The sequence below is a fragment of the Strix aluco genome, chromosome 4, assembly GCF_031877795.1.
Source record: "Strix aluco isolate bStrAlu1 chromosome 4, bStrAlu1.hap1, whole genome shotgun sequence".
Classification (NCBI taxonomy): domain Eukaryota; kingdom Metazoa; phylum Chordata; class Aves; order Strigiformes; family Strigidae; genus Strix; species Strix aluco.
In genome coordinates, this window is record NC_133934.1 from 129,852,755 (window position 1) to 129,877,983 (window position 25,229).

Sequence of the window (25,229 nt, forward strand, 5' to 3'; positions counted from 1 at the left end):
GCCCGGCATTCCGCCCCCTCTTGCACTTCCACCAGAGGACGGTGGGTGATGGTCAGGCCATGCGAAACACTTCCTCTCGCACAGCTCACGCTGGTTGAGCCCATCCCACCTGACACCCACAGGGCCTAGACCCGCTCTGTGCCCCGGGCGGGGAGGTGGGTAAGGGCAACGCTCCCATTTACTCTGCGTTCCTCTTGTCGGGCGTACGCTTGCCCGTGACACCTCCACGCCCAAAGGCTGTCTCTCTGCGAAGCAAACGCCTCCCCAGCCCAACGGAGAGCTCTGTCACGCAAATAAAAAGGCTGGGAAATGCAATATCTGGCTTCAATGGGCTGACACAATTCCTGTCCGGGCACCGTAGAGGGACGGGTGCTGTCCCAGCACAGCGACTCCTGCTCCGCCTTTACAAGAACACAAACAGTAAATGCTCCACACTTGAATCGCTTGAATCGGGCACCTGACAAATACTTTCCTGCCCCTCTTTTAGATACTCATTCCAGGATGATTTGCTAATTATTTATAATCTGCTCACGCTCTAAACATGCCTCACAAGGTACGTGCAGTCCCCAAATTCAACAGAATTATGAGACCGAGTTAAATTATTTATTTTTGACTTAGTTTTGTTGAATGTTGGAAATCTCAAGCCAGTCTGACTGATAAGGAGGGACTAGAGTAACGTGCACAGCTCACTGACACCGTCAAATTACTCAGAATCTTAATGGTACTTAATGGTCTCCTTTAGTCAAATCTCAGTTATTTGTAGACTTGCTCCCAACAACAAGAGAGAAAATAATTTGCTTCTGTCTGGTGTTGGATGAAATGAAAAAGCTGCTAAGAAAAGAGCTTCTGAAATAAATGGCTGCTGGAGTGTGGGAAGCATTAGAGTCCCAGAACTTTTGTTATTCAAGTAGTTAGCCTAATTCAGTTTGATTGATTTCATTTCATTTTATTTACCTCGCTCCCTCCTGCAACGGAGGGGACTATAACACACACTTGGCGATACATACCGTTATAAAATCCTCTTGATACTGAGAAATGCAAACCAGCCCACCGTGACGCGCTTCGCTGATGGCTCCTTATTTCTGGGGGTAGAAAAGGACAGTCAGCTTTATGTAAATGGGAATATTCTGCCCCAAGCAGTACGGCAGCATCGCTCACACGGGGCGGTTAACGCCCAGGCTGGGAAGATGCCCCGTGCTCGGCTGCAGACCTGTCTCAGGAGAAGGTGAGGGACTAAGGTGGCCGTTACTTCCCCCAGGAAAGTGCTGCCATTAATTTCCTTGGGATCCGATGCCTTTTTACAATTGACACTGATATTCTGATAGACCGAACCGTTGCAGCCCCATCTGTGAGAACCGACCGCACAGCTCCTTGAAGTGTGAGGGCTAAAATGAAGCCAAGTGAGCAGTTAAAAATAAAAGTAAGAGCAACCTGATGCTTGCAGACACCCAAAGGTTGGACAGCACAAAGTAAACTTTTATCAGGAGCTTGGACTGTGCTCTGCCCCTGACTGAAACACCCACCGAGTTCATGGATGATGGGCCCCAGAGCTCCCCGTTTCCTCCACGGGACCCCAAGCAGAGGCCCGGGAGGCTGCGTTGGGTCGACCTTGCTGTCCTCCTGCTCTCCCGGCTCTTCGCCCCGTGGATGCATCACCTGTCCAACGCGTGGTCTTGGGCAGCCTCTGGGTGGACTCTGCCAGCGCTGGCGGGTCACTCCACCTCGTCTTAGCAAGAGGAGGGTCTTTGTGTTTCTGGAAGGTGGCAGGGAAAAGGGGATGGTACTGAAACAGGAACTCATTTTGGGGTTGAAAGCAGCAAATGAGCCTTGCGAGCCTTTCCAGCGATAAATGAAAGGCATAAGATGAACCAGGGGGGGATTCTCAGGCCGCAGCGGTGTACGCAAGTTGTCTGTGGGGACCTTCCTCGCGACTTATTTTCCTTCCCAAAGCAAACTGCAAGCGCTGGAGCTGATGGAGCCCAGCCACAAAGCCTAGTCCCAGCCCTGGGAACACCCCGAATGAGACCAGCTGAATTTCACAACCCCCGGAACAATTCCTGGCTCACTTATTTCAGTGGGGAGCAGCCCCACTGCTATTTAGTGTCATTATAGACAGCGACTGGGGGAAACTCCAGGTGACTGTCGGCTCTGACTCGGTGAGTTATTTTAATTCCTCCTTATTCTTCAGTAAACTACTATCTAGTGAGATGGTTGGGTTTAGGTTCACAGCTTAACACCACGCAGCAGATCCTAGCAGTAGCTGTAATGTTTAAACATTTAAGAGCAAGATACATTAAAAAAAGCCATGCCAGATGATACTATTAAGTGGAAATCATTTGGGCACTTATCCCACAGAGATTTATGCACCTGCTTAATTTCAGACTGAGTTATTTTCACAAATTTCAGTTGCGGTGCTTTTGTGGTAAGGTTTACTAGGTGCCTTAGCCTCTGCAGCGCCCAAGACTGAACTTCCAAGAAAGCGTGCCAATGATGTGCTAAGAAAATGCTGAGTCCCTTCTAATGGCTGTTCCACAGGGTAGAGCAGCAGCCAGTTAATGATTGCAGCCTTCCGGATCAAATAACATGTATCCCTGCTGTGAGGATCTTGGATTTAACCATGTAAGGGCTGGAAATGGGGTGAGAAAGGATCAGCCCTTTAGGGGTTATTGATGTTCAACCTACAAAGCAGAAGATAGGGTACACGCCTCTCTTCCTTCCACCTCCACTTGAGGTATCTCCAAGAAGAAGGGGTAGGGCTGGGCCCTGGGCTTCTCCTGCCAAGACCTGCCACGGATGGGGCTTTACAGGTGAAGAAAATACGTACGGTCCTCCTGTGGTCCAAAGAGCTTTTTGCAGTATGTCCATGTTCCACGCTGTGGGGCTGTTGGCCATAGGATTAAGGAAGGATTCTGGGGAGGAAAAATAGCTTGGGGGGGGGACCAGAGCCCTGGGTGCAAGTCTGGGCTGGGTTGGGATGACCATAGCCCAGAAAACGTGGCAGAGCTGTTGCTTTGAGGGGCAGTTTGGCACGTGTGTGGGAGGATGGAGAGGCTGAAGGTAGAGAAAAGACAAACGGCAGCCAAAGGTTGGATGTAATCCCCTGAAGGCCGCACTGCGAGTGCAACCTCTGGAGATCTGCTGAGGCAGACTACCCCAAATTCTCCTTGCAACTGAAAGACAGATACAAAGGAGCATCAGATAGACCCAGACATGCCATCTGGGGCTCCCTTGAAATAGGGAGGCCAATCAGTGAGGCTGATGGGATGCATTCGGGTGGTTTCACGGAGGGAATAGCTTTGCTAAGCTCTGAGCAGCGCAAGGGCCGCTGAGGATCTCCTCCTCCATCCTCCAGTGGTGCCCACGGCTTCTTGTTGGGTCTCCTGAGCTGAACCTCCCTGGGACTTGGTGTGCAGGAGGGAGCTACAGGCCGCCGTCTCCCATCACCCCTCCATGCCCCAGCACTGACTGGGACATGTCCACACCTTGGAAGTCCTTCACCTCCTCTGGGTAAGTGGCTCCACTACACCTGGAAGGCTTTTTTTGTCCAGGAAGCAGGAGGAAACCTGCATTAAATGGCCACTGGGCTGCCATGTCTTAGAGTCAAGTAAGAAGCTGCTTGGCAAGAGTCGATGGGTTCCTCCCGTACGTCACTGAGAGTGAGGAGGCCACGCTGCTGGATATTAGGAAATATTAGGACTAGACTGGCTCTTAGGAAGTATTTCTTTGCAGAAGGGGTTGTTGGGCGTTGGAATGGGCTGCCCAGGGCAGGGGGGGAGTCCCCATCCCTGGAAGGGTTGAAGAGTCGGGTTGACCCAGCGCTGAGGGATCTGGTGGAGTTGGGAACGGTCAGTGTGAGGTTCATGGTTGGACTGGGGGATCTTCAAGGGCTTTTCCAACCTTGATGATTCTGTGATTCTGCTCTGGCTTCCCACATGGAGAAACCTTCGCTGACCCCCACCCAGGGGCCGCGCACAGTCTGTCTCGAGGAGTCAGTGCAGCTGGAGGCACCACCCTGCCCTTGCTGGTGTTACTGGCTGCCTTAGCAAGCGAAGCAACAGCCATGTGGGTTTCAGCGTGTGTCTACACCAGTGTGGATCTCTGCAAGGCTTCCCGACCTTCAACCGGGAGAGAAAACCTTCCTGGATCCCCCCCTGCCCTGGTTTCCTGCGTGAAAATGGTTGTGTACAGGGTCAATTCTGCATTAAACCTTCGCTCCAGAGGCAGTGAGACCATCGGGAAAGTCACCAAACAATGTGTCGGGGGCAGGGGGGGCACAATATTTTGAGCGAAATCTCAACACTTTCCTCGCAGGCACCAACTGACAGCAGGTCAGTGACGAGCTCCTGCCGTGCTCCATGGGCATGGGGCTGGCGTGGAGGAGCACTGTGCCCGTCCCTCCTTCCACCTCCCCCTTTTTAACCAGGTCAGGAAGAGGGAGCAGCCCTGGCGGGAACCGAATCCGGCCTTGTGCATCTATCAGCATTTTTCCAAACGATGGACCAGATGGCTCCGAGCCCTTCGGGGGTGGAAGCTCCACTGAGCAACGCAGCAGATCATCCCCGAAGGGCAGCGCTGAGGAGCTCAGCCCCGGCCACCAGCACCCAGGAGAGCACCCAAGAGCGCTGGAAGAGCCCGAGCCTCCGGTCTCGTGCCCAGGGGGTCACAACAAACCCTGGCAGTGCAACTGCCTCGTCCAGAGCACCGTCGCTTTGTCCTGGCCCTGAGCGCTAATCCTGAATTATGGCAGGCAGAGGAGGAAGCCGAAGGGAACGGTGGTTTTGGTGCAATCCTCGCAGGAACCAAGCGAGCAGGGGAGAGGAGGGAGGTTCCCAACTGAGTCCTCGGTTCGCTTTGGGAAATTGGGAGGCGAGAGACCTTCACCAGCACGGGACCCCAAAATGTGGGGACACCGAGCAGCCCGGGGAGGTGCTGAGGTCTCTCAGATACTTGTTGGAGGCCAAATACCACCGAAGGGGGGGGGGGGTGTGACCAGTTGAACCCCATCAATGGGCAGCGGGGGGGGGTGCGTGCTGAGCTGCATCGCTGCCTGCCAGGCACACGGGGCTGGATTGTCCCCTTTGTGCCCCCTCTCTGTGTCACACGCGCCCCCCCCTCCACTACTCAACCGGGAGCGGGGCGCGCAGCCAGCGCGGACTGAGGGCGCGGGGAACACCGCACCCCCCCGCGTAATCCCGGAGCATCGCCCGCGGCCCTGCGCGCCCGGCGGCGGCGGCGAGGGAGAGGGAGGAGGAAGAGGAGGAGGAGGAACAGGAGGAGGAGGAGGCGGAGGAAGGCGCGCAGCAGCCAGCCACGCAGCTTTGACGTCGCCGGGCTGCGGCTCCGCGGCCCCGGCTGCCGGCACGTAGAGCGCAACGTGACGGCTCCCGCCGCCCCCCACTCGCGCACCCGCACCCACCGCACCCGGCGGAGGGGAACCCGCCGCGCACCCCCCAACCCCCCCCACCCCCTCCCGCAGCCCACCATGGGCTCACCCGCCCCTCCGCAGGCGCGGTGAGGGCCGCTCCCTGCGCGCACGGACAGGACACACCTCCGCGCTCCCCTCCGCCCCCCCCCCCCACCCCCCCCCCACCCCGACGCCACCTCCGCGCCCCGCGGGGGGCTCCGCGCAGCCATGCGGGGGCCGCGGAGCTGCGATGGCATCTGATGGCGCTCGGCGGCCCCGGGAAGCGGCGGCGGCGGCGGCGGCCGGTGCCCTGAGGGGGCTGCCGCTGTGAGAAGGGGGGGGGGTGGGTGGGGGGGGGCTCGCCCCGCGCCTCTCCGCGCCGCTCCGCGCCGCCCGCTGCGCAGGAGGAGGAGGAGGAGGCGGAGGAAGAGGAGGAGGAGGAGGAGGAGGAGGAGGAGGAGGACCGGAGCGGTGCCCGCCGCCTGCCCCCGCCGCCCTGCCTTGCGCGGGCGTGCGCGGCTCGGCCGCAGCGGAGCGCGGGGCTCCGGCGGGCGCTGCGCTGCCTTTGCGCTCCCCCCCCCCCCCTCCTCCCCTCCCAAATCCGCGGCCCCCCCCTCCCCTCCATCCCTCCCCCCCCCCCCGCCGGGCTGGATATGTGGATGCTCACGTGAAGATGGATGTAGCGATCGCGCTGCTGGGGCTGCTGACGGTTCTGCTGGAGGGCAGCTCCGCGCAAGGGGTGTACGGTGAGTCCGGGGCGCGCCGTGACCTTGTCGCGACTGTCGCCGGGGCGGGAGGGCGGGGAGGTCCCGTCTCTCCCCCGTTCCGCGGCCGCGGAGGCAGCGCCGTTGCCATGAGACGCCGACATTGCGCGGAAAAGGTGGAGGGGGGGGGGTGTGTTGGACCGGTCCCGGCCCGGGTGGTCGCCGCCGCTATGGAGGTTTCTCCGCGCCCCGCGGAGCGCCGCGGGGCCGCACTTGTTAACCGGCCGCGGCCGCGGAGCGAGGGGCGGGGGCGAACCGCAAACTTCGCGGTGTTCCGCCGGGGGCGCGCAGTCCCCGCGGCCAAACGGCGCGGGCAGCTCCGCGGGCGGGCGCGCAGGGGAGCGCCCCGCTCCGCCGGCCTCCCCCCGGCAGTGACTTGCAAATCGCCGCCGCGGAACGGGACGCGGAAAAGGGGAGTTTGGGCGGGGGGGGGGGGTGTGTGCTCCGCGGAGCCGGCGGCATCCCCTGCCCCGCTTGCAGCCCCCGCGTCCTGGGCGGCTGCGCGGGGTCCAGCGCTGGGGCCGCGGGTCTTGTTGCTTCCCCCCCCCCCCCCTTCCCTCCTGCTCTTTCCCCCAAGTTGGCCCCGTTTCGGCGAAGCTCGGAGCTGAGCAGCGGGGAGAGACGGGCCCCCCCATCGGACCGCGGTGCTGCGCGGCGGGGACGCCGCCCGGTGCGCTGGACCCGGCCCCGGTGATGCTCGTGTCCCAGTGATGCCCCGGTCCTGGTGATGCCCCTGTCCCGGGGTTGCCCCGGTCCCGGGGATGTTCCGGTCCCGGGGATGTTCTGGCCCCGGTGATGCCCCGGTCCCAGAGATGCTCCGGTCCTGATGATGCCCCGGTCCTGATGATGCCCCGGCCCCGATGATGCCCCGGTGATGCCCCGGTCCTGGTGATATTCTGTCCCCGGTGCTGCTCGGGTCCCGGCGCTGCCCCAGCCCCGGTGATGTCCCAGTCCCGGCGCTGCCCCTACCCCAGCGCTACTCCGGTGATGCCCCTACCCCGGTGATACCCCGGTACTGCCCCGGTGCTGCCCCGGCCCGGCGGCGGGGGGTTATGTAAGCGGCGGTGCGGGGCTGCCGGGAGCGGTGGCTCCGGCACTCGGTGTTGAGGAGACTTCATGAATTTGCCAGTCAACGCTCCGTTTGACATCCGCGCCTTCGAGCCCCTGCGCCTGTGTCGGCACTAAAACATTTGCTGCCCACCAGCAAGGCAGCCCCAGCTAGAGATGTTCTCCCCCCCCCGCCTCCCCCCCCACCATTCCCTGCCTTATTTTTCTTCATTTTGCCAAATTTTAGTGTAATTGAAAATGTCTGAGGGGTTCTGCTCGCGGCGGCTGGATTACTAACGCGCAGCTCTCGGTGCCGGCAGCACCGGGGCTCTCTGCCTTCCCCGACACACAGACACATATTGTTGGATGCGCTGGAAGAGCAACCGCTGTCGGGAATAGCAGAGGGCTTGTTCAGGCAGAGCCTGGATGGTGGGGGCCTACAGGAAAGGGAGCTCTTGCCCTAGACCCGAACGCCAGCAGCGCTGCACGAGCGATGTCACATGCACGTTTGTAGTAAGACTTTTTGTCTGGTAACGGAGTGTTTTCATCCTGTAAAATGTGACGCCTTAAATTTAGGTTAAGGGCGATGGGTGAAGGGCTGGTGAGGGTGTCGACGGGGGGTTGGAGTGGTGTGAAGTCAGTCATATGTGGCTGCACTGTGTCTGAAACCTGTTTCCTGTGGATTTGTGTGTCTTCAAGTGATTCCTGGAGGTGGGTTGGAGAAAGCCGACAGCGCTCTGCCAGAAAAAAAAAAAAAAAGCCAAGCCCAGGGTCTGCCTCCTCCAGCCTGGAGCGCCTTGGAGAGCCCGCTCCGTGCACCAGGGCCATTTTGAGAAAGGAGGGTTTGAAGGGAGCGTGCCCTGAGTTACATTAGCAAAAGTGAGCCCCAGCCTGGGAGAGGGAGCCGGCTTCCTCCTTGTTGCTTTGGAAAAAAACATGTCTGTGGGATTTGAACAACTTTTTTTTTTGGTCCCTGATTGAAGATTTCGAGATCCTCACAGCTCTGCTTCCAGGCTGGTGCGGTTAGGAAGGTGTCTTGCTGAGTTAACCCACTTGTTTCCCTGCTTTTGCGCCAATAACCTGGAATGCCGGTGTCCCATCTGTGAGCGGGCAGAGCGCAGCAGCACACCCCCCCACACCCCCCCCCCCCCCAGTAAGGATGGCTCGGGGTGCTGCTTGGCTTCGCAAGGCACGGGAGCATGCTGGGGGGCTTGGCCACTCTCCCCGAGCGCTGCACGGAGAACGTGTGGCTTTGCAGGTTGCCCAGACCCATCGTTCAGGTGCCATTGGCCACCCCGGCTCCTCTCCAGATCCCCCCGTGAAGGTTGTGTCTCATCCTCAGGAGGACCTGTGTCCCCGGGACAGGGTCTTGCTCGTGGTGTGCACTGCCCAAGCTCTACCCAGCTGTTCTCTGGTACTGCCTGCCTGCCTGCCTGCCTGCCTGTCTTTCTGCCTGCCACGATGCTCCTCTCTGTCACCGCCGGAGGTGCAGAGAAGGACCGTGCAGCTCTGCCCTGTGCTGGCACAGCAGCGTGCATGTCCACGCAGAACAGCAGCACTTGAGAGCTGTTTTGGTGCCTTTAAATGCAAAATAAATACTCCACATTTGCTTATTCGGGGTTCATACCAAAAAGCTAATTAAAGTCCCGTGATGTCTGGCTGTATGTGTCCCCGTTAACTTTCCTCTGTTGCTTCTGAATAGTAAAGCTGTGATTAAAAAGTCGGTTGCTCGTGCCGCCGAACCGAAGGGGAAACTGAGGCACCGACGCCGGGAGCAGTTTCCCAAGGTTGAAGAGCAGGTCAGTGATGGAGCCAGGGCAGGCACAGCTCTGCCCGGTACCCACCGCCGCACGCTGCTTCTTCCGGGGATGCGGGGAGAGCAAAGCTGCTAAAATCCCCGGCAAGACGTACAACTCCTCAGCTCTGCTTTGCCCAGCTTGTTTTTTTGGTGAAATAATCTAGAAAAACTCAAGTGCTGTGTGCACTTTTCCTCCCCTTTAAATTATGCATGACTTGCACTGTTAATAAAGCAGAAAATGTAGGTATTCAGAACATGATGGTTATCCTTTCACGGAACTTCAAGTTGCAAGAGAAGAAATGGCTAAATGAGAAGGCCGACGTGGGCACGGAACGTTTTTAAGGAGATAAGCGGCAGCTGATCAAAATGTGGGAGTTCTGTGAGAGCAAATTTCCACAGCTGTTCCCTGGTGCCAAACTGCCCCGGCTGGGGGGGCGCTCACTGGGGACCCGGGGTTTGGGCGCTGAGCTGTGCGATGTCCCCCGGGGTCCCACCTTGTGCCCTGCGGAGCGAGGAGTGGCGGCGTGAATTCCTGGAAAAGAGCCTGAAGAGCCCCAGCGCTGCCACCACCTCCTGGGTGGGGGCTGGAGGATGCCCAGGGGGGGCAGGAGGGACCCTGCCAGCCCTGCCTGAGGGATGGGGGTGTTGGACACGGCAGCCCCCCAGCACCCGGAGCAGCCCCCTCTGCCACACGGTTTCCCCAGGGCCACTGGGCCCTGTTTTACCCGCTTCTTGCAGCACTTTTAGTTCTTTTCCCCTGATTTCAGCTGGAAATAAGCAGGGCAGCTACTGAGGAGAAGCTTTTCATGTGTGTAAACACCAGGTATGTCATCGGGAAAAGTGTGAGCGTGCGATATTCATCCCCCCGTGCACCCCCACACTGTGTTTTACGCCAACTCTTAGAATAAAAAGTGCTGAACATCCTGCCTGCAGATGCACGTAACGGTAGGATGGCTATAAATGCCCCCCGAAAACCAGTGATCACAAATGTTATGAGTATCCACTGTGCTCAGACACGGCAGAGACTCCCCGAGGCTGTGCCCCAAATTGGGGGGGGGCGGAACTCAGCGTGCAAAGTGTTGGGAGAAGCGACCACGGCCGAGAAAACAGCCCGGCTTGTCATTGCTGGTGTGAAGTAACGTGGAAGCGTAGGTATTTATTGTATTAAATGTCAGAGAGGTTGGCCTCCTTCCTCGTGCCAAGCACAAAACGTTATCCAACGGACTTAATTTTTATTCCGGTTGCGCGTTTCATAAAGCAACAGGTTGGGAAATGGGGAACCCAAAGCCCAGAGCTGCCCCTTCCAACCCAGATGGCAGCTTGATTGGGGTCGGATCAAGCGCTTTGTATCCCGGGGGAGGTGGAGCGGGGTCACGCTGTGTCAGGAAGGATCTTCCATCGCCTCCGGCTGCCTCTTTATAATGATGATGATTATTTTGTGGTACGCTCAGCTCCCCGGGGGGATTAATGACGGCTGGCTTCGGAGCTGAGAGTGTCTGCGTGCCGCTGCTGACCTTGCCTTTCCCTAACACTTGCCCCGGTCGAACAAGTGGATTGGAAGGATGAAAGAAGGAAGGGAGGGGAAGGGAAGGAATAAAACCACTCTGAGCAAGAGCGTTTTCCCCGTTAGAAAGGCCGGCTGCCCGTTTCTGCTGGTGAGGGCAGCCTCTGCATCACCGGCCCCAGATGTCAGCGGGGCGGTGCGGGGACGGAGGGTATTTCCACGGCGCTGCTCGCCCCGGCCGGGTGTGAATGCGGGCGTTGTGTGGGCTGGTTTAACCCCGCACAATTCGGGATATTGTGCGAGGGAAGCGCGGCGGCCCCAGGAACAGGGGAGGAATTATGCGGTGCCGCAGGGGCCGGCGTTTCTGAGCAGCTGTGGGCTCCTCCGCCGCCCGCTCCAGGAGGTTTTGCAGGAGCCAACTGATCGTGGCGAGCTTTAACTCTTAACTGAGCCCCGGAGAGGGATCTCCTCCTCCCTCTCTCGCACCGCAGATGTTTACACTGGGATTTCGGCAGTGGTCTGAGATGAACTTCAGCTTCAGCAGCTAAACCTGGGAGCGTGCGGAGGCGGGGGAGCAGCCGTCGCGCCTCTTACAGGCAGCCGAGCGATCGGGATCAACTCTGTTCCCCCGGTTCTTGGTTGTGCCGTAGGTAAGGGAGCCTGCTCTGTGCATTCAGGGGGGGCTGGTTTTGCCCTGGGGCGCAGCAGTTTGGGGTCGAGGGGCTCAAACACCTTGAGTCAAGTTGTAAAAACGCTCAGTAGTGAATGTGTGGGAGAAGATCAGCGACGGAGATTAAACCTGACTCCAGGTCTGCTGATTCGACGCAGAAACTTCTGTCGGGTCTCGCGTTTCCCAGGAGGTGCGACAGCTCACGGCAATCCTCCTGGCATGCAGCGAGTTGCCTCCGTGCTGTGCTGGATGGCATTGCAGCACTGCTCATCCTCCCAGGAGCAGCTGATGCTCCGTGCATCTCTGGCCAAAATGTTGCCTTGGACTCCGTGTGAGGGAGATTTAGAGGGAATCCGGTGCCAGGGAAGCAGTCTTTAAACAAATAAAATAAAACTTCTCCTGGCTCAGAAGAGCAAAATCCAGTTTAATTAGAATCAGTCAGATGAAGTGCCGGGGAGGAAGGAAACAGATGAATGAGTAAAGCTCATTTCTGTCTTCTCTCTCCTCACATATTTTCTGGGACGTCCTTCGGTGAAGGGGTGATCTGCTCCCTGCACCACCACAGTGCCAGCCTATACGTGCGTGTATATATATGTATGCTCTTGTAGGGCACTGGGTCTTCTGTGGTCTATCCCCTTCCTCCAGCAGAAAAACACCCTTTTGGATGGGAGACACCCAGCCACAGGCCATGCAGGAAGCAAAGGCAAGCGGGGAGGATGCTCCTGCCTCCCCCTGCCAGTGCCGGGACACCAGCACTCTCCCTGACTCAGGTGGGCTCAGCGCCATAAGTTGTTTCTTAAACCATATTTTTTAAAGATGGAAGAGACTCTTTTTTTTTTTGAAAAAGGGGTTTTTGAGAGCAGCTGTCCGAGGGAAGGCAGCTCCATCGGTCGCCGTGACCCGGGTCTGACCCAGCGCACGCGTTCGGTGTTGGCAGTGGTCCATCACCGCTGGAAGAGCCCTCCCTTGTAGCCACGCCGAGTCCCCATGACTGGCTCCCTGTTAGGTCCTTTGGTTTATCTTTTTATAGACCCTCTTTCCGATTTTGAGTTATGTCTGGATCCGGCTGAATTATTTCCTGCCATCTCCAGAAATAATGGCCTCGCTAAATATAGCTGAAAATGGAGGGAAGTCGGTTTGCTATTCTCAGACAGATTTTGAAGCCCGGCTCTTCTGGCAGGAGGACTTTCTTTCAAGACATGGTGGGTGCCCAGGAGCAGACTGGAGGCCCAGCCTAGGAGATACCTCTTTCCATGAGTGCTTCTTGCATCCATGAAAGGTTGAAGGACCAAGCGGTGGCCTTGAACATCCTTCCAGGCCCACATCGCTCTTGGCAGCGTTTAGCTTGATTTTGACGTCTGCTTGCCCCAAGTGCTTGTTGCCAGCATATTTGGCTACCAGGGAGGTTTGTGATCTGAAAAACGGGTCTTGTGAGGAGGGACTAGAGGAGCTCCATGCCTTAAGGTGGTTACGACTGACTGAGGTAGTTAAAGAAGGAGATAAACGTATGTTATAATTATCTCAGGAAAGAAGAGGCAGGCAGTGGTGAAGAGCTAGCTCCAAGCAGCCACCTAAGGTGTTAGGGGAGCCAACAGCAATCATTTGAAGTTATCAAAGCCCACAGTGGAAATAAAGATGAGGTTTTTTAACAGCTGGGGTAATTAGCTCTAGGAGCAGCTCACCGAGAGATGTGCTGGACTCCCTGATGTTGAAATGTCTTTGATATACAATCAAATGTTGCTTCTTAAATTGGCAAGCTCGATACAGATAGGGATTGCTAAGGGAAATCTCTGGCTCATAGATATGTGGGAGGTCAACCGAGATGAGACCCACTGTCTCTCCTGGCCTCAAACTCTAGGAAGCAGTTAATCTATTTTTAATATATCAAAGCAGCGATCGGAGTAATATGTGTTACTTAGCAAATGGTCGGATCTTTAATTATGTTATTAATACATTACAGGATTAAGGCGCCGAGTACCCTTCAGAGTGCAGTCTATGAAATGGGTTGGCAGGAACACTCAATGTGGGAAGGGAGGAGGAGATGGGACCAGGGGTCTGAAAAGTCCCTCCCATGCCTCTGCCTGTGTGTGTGACACCTGCAGCGTCGCTTTCCTTGGGCTTTCTGGTGCGTATGGTGCCCGCCTAGTTCCAGCCCTGCTAGGCATTGCTTACAGCCAGGTTTTTGGCAGGTGGCCTCTGAGTGCCAATGTGCCCAAGTCCCATTGGCTTTAAAATGAGAGCAGTGCCCGGGTACCCCAGGAACGGGGCTCTGGGGGGGTTCTGGAGGCATTGGAGCTGCCATGCTCTGAGAGGCAGCGCCTGGGCAGAGCCTGCTCTGCTGGAGCCACATCGTTGGGCCTCATGGCACCAGCAAATGGAGAAATGCCCCGAGCATCATCTTGTAACTTGGAAATGTGTTTTCATGACATGATGGAATAGCTGGTTATCCCTCATATGCTGTGAGAGTTCCCTGGAAGATGCAGAGCAGACAAGTGTTGGTGTCTTGAAGCTGGAGAGCTGAGAGGCCGCTGGGGCTGGGGCTGGGGCAGAAACAACCAGGGGCTGCTGCAACGTGGCCTTAGAGCACGAAGAGGTGGGTGCCAGGCACGGGACACCCCATGCCAGGAGTGGACAGGCCCTGGAGGGTGATGCAGCCCTTGGTGAGTGGGTGCCTTCACGTTTTGCTGTGAAATGCTTGCTCTGACCCCCACCATCACCAGCCTGAATTTTACTGGAGACGTGGGAGCAGTGCTGGATGAAAGGTGGAAGAAGAAAATCAACCTTGGAGTGAGCCTGGGACCGTGCTGGGGGCTGTGCGTGGCTGGGCTGGGGGGAAGCAGGCACTGGGGGTTGGGGAGGGGGTGTCCCCTCTTAATGGCATTGCAGGAGGGCGCCGCAGTGGGGTGGGAAAACCTTCCTCTGGTGCCAGTAAAGCTCTTCAGAGACATGACGCATGCCTTAGGGAAGAGCCACATCCTTTCCTTGGCCCCTTTCACACTTCATCCAATGTGGATTTCAAGTATGAAAAGATAACTATTTTTAATTGTGTAGTCTGGAGGAGGCTGAGGGGAGACCTCATGGCCCTCTACAACTGCCTGAAAGGAGGGTGCAGAGAGGGGGGATGAGTCTCTTGAGCCAAGGAACCAGCGCCAGGACAAGAGGGAATGGCCTCAAGCTGCGCCAGGGCAGGGTCAGACTGGCTCTTAGGAAGTATTTCTTTGCAGAAGGGGTTGTTGGGTGTTGGAATGGGCTGCCCAGGGCAGGGGGGGAGTCCCCATCCCTGGAGGGGTTGAAGAGTCGGGTTGACCCAGCGCTGAGGGATCTGGTGGAGTTGAGAACGGTCAGTGTGAGGTTCATGGTTGGACTGGAGGATCTTCAAGGTCTTTTCCAACCTGGATGATTCTGTGATTAAAAAAATAAAAGGCAAGGCAGGAATTGCTAGGCAAGCAAGTGCAAGCTGTGTTTCAACATGCATTTCTCTCTTTAGCCTGCTAGCAGTACAAATCCACAGTAGCAGTAATATTTTCTCTCGTTTAACACAAGCGGTAAGCACCAGCGGAGGAGTGAAGGGGAACGGGGGTGGGAATGGTGGAGCGGGGAGGGCAACGCGATACCCAGCTGGGGTGCGAAGGACGCGGTGTGGCGTGATCCTCCAGCCCCCGTGCTGCTCCCCTGGCTTTCACCGGGCAGTTTTTCATGAAGGAATAACTCAAGAAGATAGCTGTAATTTTAGGGTGAAGAAAACACCCTACTGCTGCCTTTATTGTGCTTTTTAGACCTCCTCTAGCCCTTGCAGTGCTCTTCTAAAAGCCAGTGATGAAAAACCTCCTTCCCACCACTCGCCCCATGGGAGGGCCCCCTTGGTCTGCCTGGCACCCAGCACTGGTACTCTGGGGTGTCCCGGGGCTGGAGACACAGACAGCTGTGGGCTTATAGAACACTGGTGTTTTGGGATGAAATAAAAACATGCTTTAGATAGAGGTATGAGCCTCCTCAGCTCCTGCTGAAGCCTCTTCTGTGTCCCGCTTGCAGGGGGATGGCTCTGGAGCTGGTACATCCCAGACTGTGGACTGACACAGGCACCTCAAACATCCAAACATCCCATGTCAGGACTGTTTGCATGATGAGGGACACACCTCAGTGCTCATGGGTTCACTGATTTCGTTTTGGATTTCATCTTTGGATGCTTTTGTCACACGTTGGGCTGGTACTCGTTTGCAGAACTGTGTGACATTTGTAACCATTTTCAGCTCGTAACATACTTCTTTATTAATAAATGGATGTGGCTGCACAATACGTCAGCATTTGAATGTTTGGGGAAGAAGGGCGGGTTGTTAAATGGTGTTGAGATGCCTCTGACAGGCACCTTGCTCTTCTCACATGGCCTGTACCTGAGGTGTACCCCAACACACAACAGCATCACGTACCCCTCTGCACCACGCGAGAGGGTGGGCTCGTAAGGCACCCTGCTTTTCCTTGCACCCAGCCCCGTCAAGGACGGTTCCTGGAGCTTGTGAGGTGGTAAGGATGCTGCAACAACTCCCCAGAAAGTTAAACTGCAGTTGGTATGAGCTCACCCGTGGCCGTGGGTTTAGGTGTGAGCTGCCTACAGCTTTGGCGGGGTGTACACAGGCTGTGCAGCAAGCACGGGAGCCCGGAGTGGCTGTATCCCGGCTGTTGGCGTGTGCTCGTACAACGCTCGGTGTCCACCGCTGCCGCCTCACTGAAACGGGGTGTCTTAGAAATCACACTGGTGCTTTGGTGAGGGGACGGTGAGCTCCTGGCTGTGGGCTGGCGTTGGCTCGCACTTGGCCGCTGCTAGCCACTGCCTTGCTTGGTCGTGTCTGCACTGCATGGAAATAACTTGGGCAATGTAGTTAAATTAATGAGTCTCTAGCTTCCTAGAAGAGCGCAGTTTCCATTAAAAATTATTAAAATGACAAATTTTCTTTAAAACTCACGAGTTTTTAAATACTTTGTTTTCCCCACAATTGAGAAAAATGGTTTATACCCACCAGATGGGAATTGACAAAGTCACTGGGACCACCAGGAGGACGGGAGGACAGGGCAGCATTTAGCATGCTGATTGCCAGGGCTGTAATTACACGCTAAATGGCACTTGCGGCCAGTGAGACCTTTGCTTTTGGTCGGGAGGACTTTGGAAAGGCGAGAGTGTCACAAACTGTTCGTAAAAAAATAAACTCTTCGTAATGAGGATGTCTCAACTCGAGTGGGACGCCCTGTGGGGGAGAAGCAGAGCGAGCTCTGCGGAGAGGGGGCACGGTGGGCTGTTTCTCTCCCCCTCCCTCCTGTTGTTGCCCAGAGACAGAACTTGCCTCACTGTGCAGGCACAAGCCAGGGAAAACAAGAACCTTCTGGAACAACCTATTGCGCAGGCGTAAGAGACTATATAAAGGCAACACCCCACGTGCGTCTTTGTTGACCAACCACCTACGGATCAAGACTGCTACTCTATGACAACACGGGATCCAAGGGTGGTGATTCCCCTTTTCCTATCCCCTCCTCTTCTCTTTTCTCCTTCCTCTTTCTGATCTTTCTCCCTGTCTTTCTTACATATATTCATGTGTATAAGTTTTGTAAGAATCATGATCAGTTGATCGTTGACGGGTTGTTTGGAAAATAGTCTCATCGCCAAAGCGCGTTTATTCGCTTCTCCAAGGTTGTCAGTTGGATCCCGTTCACTAAAGTTGTCATTTAATGAAGTCACCAGCACAATTGTTCCTCTAAGTCATTGTCGTGACTCCACCCGTCCTGCAGCTCTGCCACGCAGAGACCGGCTCTTCTACCAGCATGCAGGCTCTTGGGGAATTCAAAATTGGGGAATTTAGGCTGCACCTCGATGACTGGGTTCAGTTTTGGGCCCCTCACTCCAAAAAGGACACTGAATGACTCGAGCGTGTCCAGAGAAGGGCAAGGAAGCTGGTGCAGGGTCTGGAGCACAGGTCTGATGGGGAGCGGCTGAGGGAACTGGGGGGGTTTAGTCTGGAGAAGAGGAGGCTGAGGGGAGACCTCATGGCCCTCTGCAACTGCCTGAAAGGAGGGTGCAGAGAGGGGGGATGAGTCTCTTGAGCCAAGGAACCAGCGCCAGGACAAGAGGGAATGGCCTCAAGCTGCGCCAGGGCAGGGTCAGACTGGCTCTTAGGAAGTATTTCTTTGCAGAAGGGGTTGTTGGGCGTTGGAATGGGCTGCCCAGGGCAGGGGGGGAGTCCCCATCCCTGGAGGGGTTGAAGAGTCGGGTTGACCCAGCGCTGAGGGATCTGGTGGAGTTGAGAACGGTCAGTGTGAGGTTCATGGTTGGACTGGAGGAGCTTCAAGGGCTTTTCCAACCGAGACGATTCTGTGATTCTGTGAAAAGATTCACCCCCCTCATAACCCACCACGTGGGATGAGACAGAGAGGAGCTTTGGTGGTGTGCTGCTAAGAAGACCTGGGGAGCCTGCCTGCCTACAGCCACCGACCAGCTCTGGTGCTTTTCCATCCCTGGCAGAGATGTCCTGCGGGGCCAGGTGGATACGTGCCATCTGTTTGCTGCGTGCTGGCAGCCTCTTACGGCTTTTAGCATCTCTGTCATCTTCCCTGTGCAGTGGGAGAGTTGGGATCCAGCAGCCCTATGCCAAGGGTCTTGTTATGCAGCACTGGTGTCCGTTTTAAAGCGAGCCTTTCTGATTTGGTGAAGCTAAGATCTAACTGTCCTTGATGCACCAACCTGGGAGCCTTCAATCCTCTGGAGACGGACAGAAAAGCTGCGCCATCATCTTGAACGTGAAACTGCTGGGACTTCTATTCCTTACATCGTTTCACTGACTAATTCTGGCTGGTGTCCTATGGATTTGCGAGATAGGGATCAAAGAGGCAGGGAGATAAAAGCCTTACATCAGGCCGACCGACGAGCAGTCAGTCAGCCTCCCGTTTTAGCAGGGTGCATTGTGATGCTCAATTCCAATCGAGGAGCTGATAGGAGCCGTGCCTGCTCCATCCGCGTGCAGGGCAAGGCGTGCTCGTGCCACAGCACGGCTCGCTACGGCTCCCTCGCAGGTATGCGCAGCCGGTGTTGCTGTTAATACTTGGATTAATATTCCGGGCTCCTGTCTTATTTCTCAAACTGGAGTTAAGCTTTGTCGGGGCAGTTCTTGTCTTATGAATATTTGAGCCTGGGGGAGGTTTAATGCTGAACTTGAAAGTATTTTCCATACCAGGGAGGTGACGTAACATAATGAGGTGTTACTGGAGCTACTGTGCTTTGCAGTCCGCCTCAAGCAGCCTGGGAGGAAGTTTATAAAAATGATGTTGATTTTAGGTACCTTTTATTTGTTCAATGTTTTGAGAAAGTACTTCTAGTGCCTCCGTGTCGCAAGGGTCTGCACCTCCACAGGCGTTAAATAGCTTCCTGCCATCCACCAGAAGAGCCTGACCCTGCTGGGATGGGAACCTGGATTTCCATGTTGGGCAGCTTCTTCCAGTGGTCCGTGTCTGCTTTTTGGAAATCTTTTTGGTCTAACAGGAGCCTGACAGGCTTGCAGGTAAGTCCTGCTGACTGTCTCACCGTTTTGAGCTGCCGTGATTAGATAGTTATGGATTTGTGCTCACGTTTGTTTTCTCCCTTTCCCAAAGTCATCCCTGGATGGTTTGTGGAGCTATCTTGACACAGTTGTACAATAACCTACTTCTGGGGAATAAAAATTCAGCTCGAGCGTTCCTTCCACAGCGTCGTGTGGTCACTGCCTTTATTACAGGGATGAGGGTTATATGTTCACTGAGCACAATTGCAATCATTTGGCAGTTGAAGTCATTCTTTTCAATTGCTTAATCACTTACCCACATTAGTTTGCTTCTGCTCAAACTCTTTGGAAAGAGTGGCCTTAGCGTTTCATTAGCATCGTGTTGCACGGTAGCTGCTGTGTGCAGGGGGGATGTACTTTAAAGTATTGGACCATGAGAGCATCGTTTAGGGTGGAAGGGGGCTAGGGAAGTCTCTGGTCCAACCCCTCCTCAAACCAGGGCCAACTCCACCACTGGGATGGGTTGCTCAGGGCCGTGCCTGGTCCAGTTTTGAACATCTCTGAAGATGTTCACCCACACCCTCTGGGTCCTTGTCCCAGTGTTTGGCCAAACCCCTTGTGAAAATGTGCCTTGCACCCAGTATCAAGTTGCCTTCCTGCATCCATTCCTGTGCCAGTTGCTTCTTGATATTTTGCTCCACACCTCCATGAAGACACTGGCTCTGTCTTCTCTATGACTTGGGGTGTGATGATGGCAATTAGTGTCTTCACCTTCTCTTTTCTGGGCCACTCTGGGTTACTCGACCTGCTCCCTGTACTTTTGCTGATACAGCCCAGGACGTGGCTGGCTTTCATCCCTGCAGGAGTGCACCAAAACCTTTTCTGTAGACACTTTCTCAGCCTGCCCTGCCAAATGGGCTTGTTTCCTCCCAGCTGCAGAACGTTGTATATGTCTGTACCAAAATTCAGGAGTTTTTGTCAGCCCGTTTCTCCAGCCTGTCCTGCTCTTTGGCTTTCCCCATCCATTCTCTGTGTTCCTGGGCCACGTCTCTATATTGTCCCCACCCTCAGAGTGGCACAGCGCCCTGAGCATCTCCCCTAGGAAGAGGAGACCCTCCTCTGAGCATGGGGGACCAGGAGCAAACAGGGCAGAGTGATGCTTTGATTCTCGCCCCATGCTTGGAAAGAAAAGTCTGGTTTGTGTTCCCAGCTCGCCACGCTGGGACTGGTGGAGGTGGGATGATAACTCCTCATGAACCTGATGGAGGTGGCACATCTCAGAGCAGCTCGGAGGGGTCCTGCAGGGAGCAGGTCCTCACCTGCGTGAACAAGGAGTGTGCAGTTTTTTGACTGCGGGTTTTTGCTTTGAATATCTGGCATCTTAGTGTACCGTTGTTAAACCGAAAATCCTTGTGAATGTGCTCACAGCGAGATGGGTGCTGGAAGAAGAGCTGGCTGTTGAAATGTGCTTGGTGGGAGTAACGCGGTGGAGAGAACTGGGGTGATTTGCATTCTGTAATTAGACTAACCCATCCGTTTGGAGAAGGACGAGCCAATCTGATGAACTGATTAAATAAAAAGTCATTGAGATAATGTTTATAACAACAACCTCTCCTGACTTAATAGTCCTTTATCTTGTAATGTGACCCCTTTTCTAAGAAAATTATTTGTACTGTTAAGAGCGGTATTTAATAAAAAAAGGAGCTGGATACCTGAAAAACTCCAGGATTTCCCCAAGAGTCAATAAAAAGGTTCCTTACCATCCCAGCTGTGCGATCTGCCCACTCTTGGTGGCTCTTTGTGCTTGAAAGGGGAGATGTGTGTGGGCAAGGGGCAGGAGAAAGGCGAGAAGAGGGGGAGGATGGTGGCGATTCCCTCCCATGCCCCCACCTCCATCCTGTCCTCCATCAAACCATCCACTCCCATCATGGTGCTGCCTGTCCTGGTCATGCCACCAGTGGCTAAAAACTGAAACTAAAACCAAACTCAGCTAAAAACTTGAAGGTCATTACGGTTTAGGGCTCAGGGGCTCGGATTATGAATTAGCAAATAAATGAGTATTTCCTGGTGGAAGGAGCTGAAGGAATTGGATGCTGCATGAGGCTGCCCACCTGACTAATAGCTGTTTTTCCTCAAGGTGGAGTTACTCTGCTCTTCCGGGTGTTGGATTGCTTTCTTTTTTTCTTTTTGCTTAGCATTATATTGATGGAATATAAAGCAATAAAGCAGCCTTGGCAGCATTTGACACTGCAAGGGTCAAAGCAATGAGGGAGTGTTGCCACAATAGCTGTTTTAGAAAAAGTTTTGCCCTAGCATTAGATCTCCTCGACTGATGGGGCAAAGTTCCTCCTCTCCTTGCAAGTCTCATACTCTACCTCCTCTGCAGAGGGGTGAGATGCAGACGAGAGGGAATCATCGTGATTTCATGCAGCTGACAGCATCCCATACACCCAGCTGCCACTTAGCTCGTTAATTCAGTTGCCAGCCAGGGCTGTTCCCTACTCCCCCATATTTTTGCCCTTTCCCCCCCCATCACTGCCAAATAACACAAAAGAGAACTTTGTGTATCAGACACTTTCTTGCAATCCCCCCCTCAAATTTAGCACAGCTTCCCCCCTTTTTTTTTTTTTTTTCCTCTGCACATAAGCAAGGCTGCCAATACAAAGTCAATTGTAGAGCTCTTTAAAAGGGGCATATCAGCAGCCCCACAGCTGTAATTAATTCCAATCATTACTTAAAGCAAGGCCAGGCTGGTAGCTTGCTTTTCTTCCCATAGGAGCTAGGAGTAGCCTTGGAGTGAGCTGGTAAAGCTGGGGTGCTCCAGTTACTTTCCTCTTCCAAATGTGAGTTTTTTAATCTTTTCTTTGATTAAAATTGCTCATTTGCCTGTGGGGTGGGGAGGAAAGGTGTGTGGGGGAAGCTAATGCTTTCTTGTATGTGCTGTATGAATAGATTAATGTGGTTAAGGAGCTGGCTTTTTTGTGTAGGGCTCAGTTTTTCTGTGGGTTCTTGAGTAAAGCTTTGTGGTGGGTCTGTAGGGATGCTCTGGTCCCAGTGCTGCATCTGTGCCTCTGGGGCAGAGCTGCCCTGTGCTTCTCCAGGTTATCGTGTGTGATGTTTGCCTGACTCCCAGTGAGGAAGAGAGAAAAATGATGCTGTATAGAGAACTGGGTCTATGGGCTGTCCTGGTCTAAGCTCACTGAGGTTGGAACTGGGGTGAAAGGAGAAATATGTGTTTTCTTGGATAAGTGGTAACTTCTAAGAGTTGCAGGAGTCATCCCAGGTGATCAGAGTGTTTTGACAAAATGGAAATGTGCTGGGGGTTGTTCTGGTTTGGATTTTGGCTTTTTTTTTTTTAACCTGCATGAGTGCTTCAATATAAAACAGAAGGGAATTTTCAAACAGCTATTTCAAAATGAAAAATTTAACTGTTTCACTTAAAAAGATGTCAAAACATTTAAATGTTTTCTAGTTATTCAAAAATGCTGTCATGAATTTATGGAATATGTCAGGCTTTGGAGTTTACCACTTTGCTGGAGAAAAGTTTTGTGGCAGGAGGTGGGGGGGGAAATTTCCCACTTGAGCTTGCGTAGCAGTGAACCACGTCTGGTATGTTGTGTCCTAAGTCTTAGGTCAGTGAGAAATGAGCTGATCTCCAGTCGTAGACAAGAAATCTGTCCCCTTTCAATAATTTCTCCTTTTATAATAAGACTGTACATGTGCCATCAGCTTCCTTTGTACGGACATTTGGAGTGATCTATTTTAAATGAGCAAGGCTGTTGTCACTACTTGGCTTTCTTTGTGGCTGGAGGTCAGATCCAGCTCATGATGCCAGCTGGGTTTTGTCTAGCCTATAGTGTCCTGTTGTATCGCAATGCTAATTAATTGATTATCAGTTAATTCATTGTACATGACTGTAAATGCTAATGGCGATGTGGATGAACAATTGTTTGAGGTGTCCCTTCCCATGCAGAAGCTGGGATGTCTGTGTCAGCAGAAAAGAGGACTGAAATGATTAATGTGTACGAATAAGCCTTTTCTGTATTCATGTGGTGTGACTTAATTCGTGTTGGTATCAATGCCTTCCCGGGCTGCTGTGAATGTTCAGCCAGTGCCTGCTTTTAGCCAAGTGCATATTTCTGGATAAAACAGAAGATCTGCTTCAAAATCTGTGGTCAACCAGGTTGAAGAGCTTTTCACTAATAAGCTATGAGACTGCTCATCTGAGGCAGAAGCCTTCACATTTTCTAGTTGGTTTAATTACTGTATATGTTTTTCCTTATAAGAAAGCTTAACTTTACCTCAGGCACCTAAAAAAATATTTGTCACTGTTGTGGCTAAACATTCTCATAAAGAGAACATCTTGTTGCCCACAGCTACTCTATGCTCAAGCAAGTCAAGTCGTCAAACTTCAGGGGCTTTTAGAAGTGTAATACCAATACCCTGCAACTAAACTCCTGTCCAGTAAAGTCTGATGGGATTTCACTAATGGGCTTTCCCATCCTCCCAGCACTCGTGTAGGAGCTCCCGGAGAGCCCTCTCCCCAGTGTGATGTGATGACTCATAGAGAAAGGAGTGGAGTTTCTGGGTATTTTTGCTTTAAGAATTATGATAAGTTGTAGGAGTGATGCACAGACTTAGGGCAAGCATGAGAAATGAGTGTGTTTAAGGAATGAGTCCTTCCCTTCTGTGCCTGCCAGCCAAGGTCTGAGCTCCTTCACTCTTAGGTAGTTCTTGATGTTCTGGAGAAACAGTGGTGCCCCGTGCTCTGCCTAAGCTGTTCAGGTAATAGTGAATTCAGATAGAGAGACCTGGGGACTCAACTATGTATGGACAGTGTTGTCTTGGCAGTATGAGATAAGCTGGCTGGTGAACCCTGAAACAGAGCTGGTGGACACCAAGTGTGGAAACACAACAGGGTGATATTTAGATGTGGGTATTGCTGTTTCTGTAGACCTTCCTCCTCTTGCTTGACTGACATACTGACTACTTGAAGCTTAGTTAGCAGGTTCTTTCACTCCAGTGGCTCATTCATCATGGGCTGGTAGCTGGATTTGTTGCACTGGAGATGAATGTGGCAGATTGATCCATGAGGGCAAGTGTAGTCTTGTTCACCAACCCTGGTGTTGTAAAGGTGGGACAGACCCAGTGTTCACATGGCAAATGGGATTTGTGTTTGAGACTTGCAGTTCCAACCACTGGAGCTTTTGTGTGGTCATCTGGGTGCAAAAATTTCCAGCCCTCTGTCTGCATTAAAACTCCTTGTAGCTGGGAGTGAGGAAGATGCATAATAGCCTTCTCTTCCCAGAATTCAGTTCCCCATTGCTGCCTGTGATACTCTTCTAGATGTTCCCACAGAATCATCTCGGTTGGAAAAGACCTTGAAGATCCTCCAGTCCAACCATGAACCTCACACTGACCGTTCCCAACTCCACCAGATCCCTCAGTGCTGGGTCAACCCGACTCTTCAACCCCTCCAGGGATGGGGACTCCCCCCCTGCCCTGGGCAGCCCATTCCAACGCCCAACAACCCCTTCTGCAAAGAAATCCTTCCTAAGAGCCAGTCTGACCCTGCCCTGGCGCAGCTTGAGGCCATTCCCTCTTGTCCTGGCGCTGGTTCCTTGGCTCAAGAGACTCATCCCCCCTCTCTGCACCCTCCTTTCAGGCAGTTGTAGAGGGCCATGAGGTCTCCCCTCAGCCTCCTCTTCTCCAGACTAAACCCCCCCAGTTCCCTCAGCCGCTCCCCATCAGATCTGTGCTCCAGACCCTGCACCAGCTTCCTTGCCCTTCTCTGGACATGCTCATCTGCTCCCTTATGCAGTGACACAGCTGCGTGGTGTTCAGCTGGCCAAGCTGGGAGAGGTTTTACTGAAATGCATTGCCATGAAATGACTGAATTTGTGTTTAGAGACTCTACTGTAATCAAAATATTCTTGAGGCAGTGGACCCTGATGGCTTGCGTCCTATGGGAAACCTGAGTTTTGTCTTAGCACAGTAGGGTACAGAGAGGAAACCTTGAAGCCACCCAAATCAGTGCCAGTGAGTCAGCCAAGAGGAGGGTGGGAGAGGGCTGAGACCTCTGAGCATTGCTGTTGTGTATCAGATGAATAACACTTCTGAGTGGCTCCAGTTTCACTACAAACAAAATCATGATCTTGCCCTTGTGTGATTCTCATTAATGACCCTGGGTCAAAGCAGCTGGATGGGGCATGGGTGAATGGTGCAGAGCCACCTTGTTGAGTGCTGTGACCAGCACTCCTGGCATCTTCCAGTGCTGGTAGAAGTTCAGATCTCTGGGCTCAGCTGGTTTCTGTTCACGTTTCCCGAACTGCTGGTTGAAAATGCAGCACAGAGCATGGGAGGAGAGGTCACTCTGACCCCAAACGCTCTCCAGTACCAACGCAACGGGTGAGCAGGGTTTCTCACCTCTACGTTTTTACTGGAGTGGAAGCACTCTCTTGATTGGAGGCGAAAGTGGCTGTGGAAGAGCTCAGCCTGTGCTGCAAACCTGCTGCCGGAGCT

The 25,229-nt window shown here is 53.9% G+C and overlaps 1 protein-coding gene across 1 annotated transcript in view; it reads left to right on the forward strand.

Moving 5' to 3' along the window:
- The first annotated feature begins 5,980 nt into the window (after window positions 1-5,980).
- The window catches only part of MDGA2 (MAM domain containing glycosylphosphatidylinositol anchor 2), a 392,310-nt gene continuing 373,061 nt past the window's right edge, over window positions 5,981-25,229 (forward strand). The window contains exon 1 of the mRNA XM_074821198.1: window positions 5,981-6,150. Within this exon, the coding sequence (XP_074677299.1) occupies window positions 6,078-6,150 (73 nt within the window). The 5' untranslated portion in view covers window positions 5,981-6,077. The remainder of the gene's footprint in view (window positions 6,151-25,229) is intronic.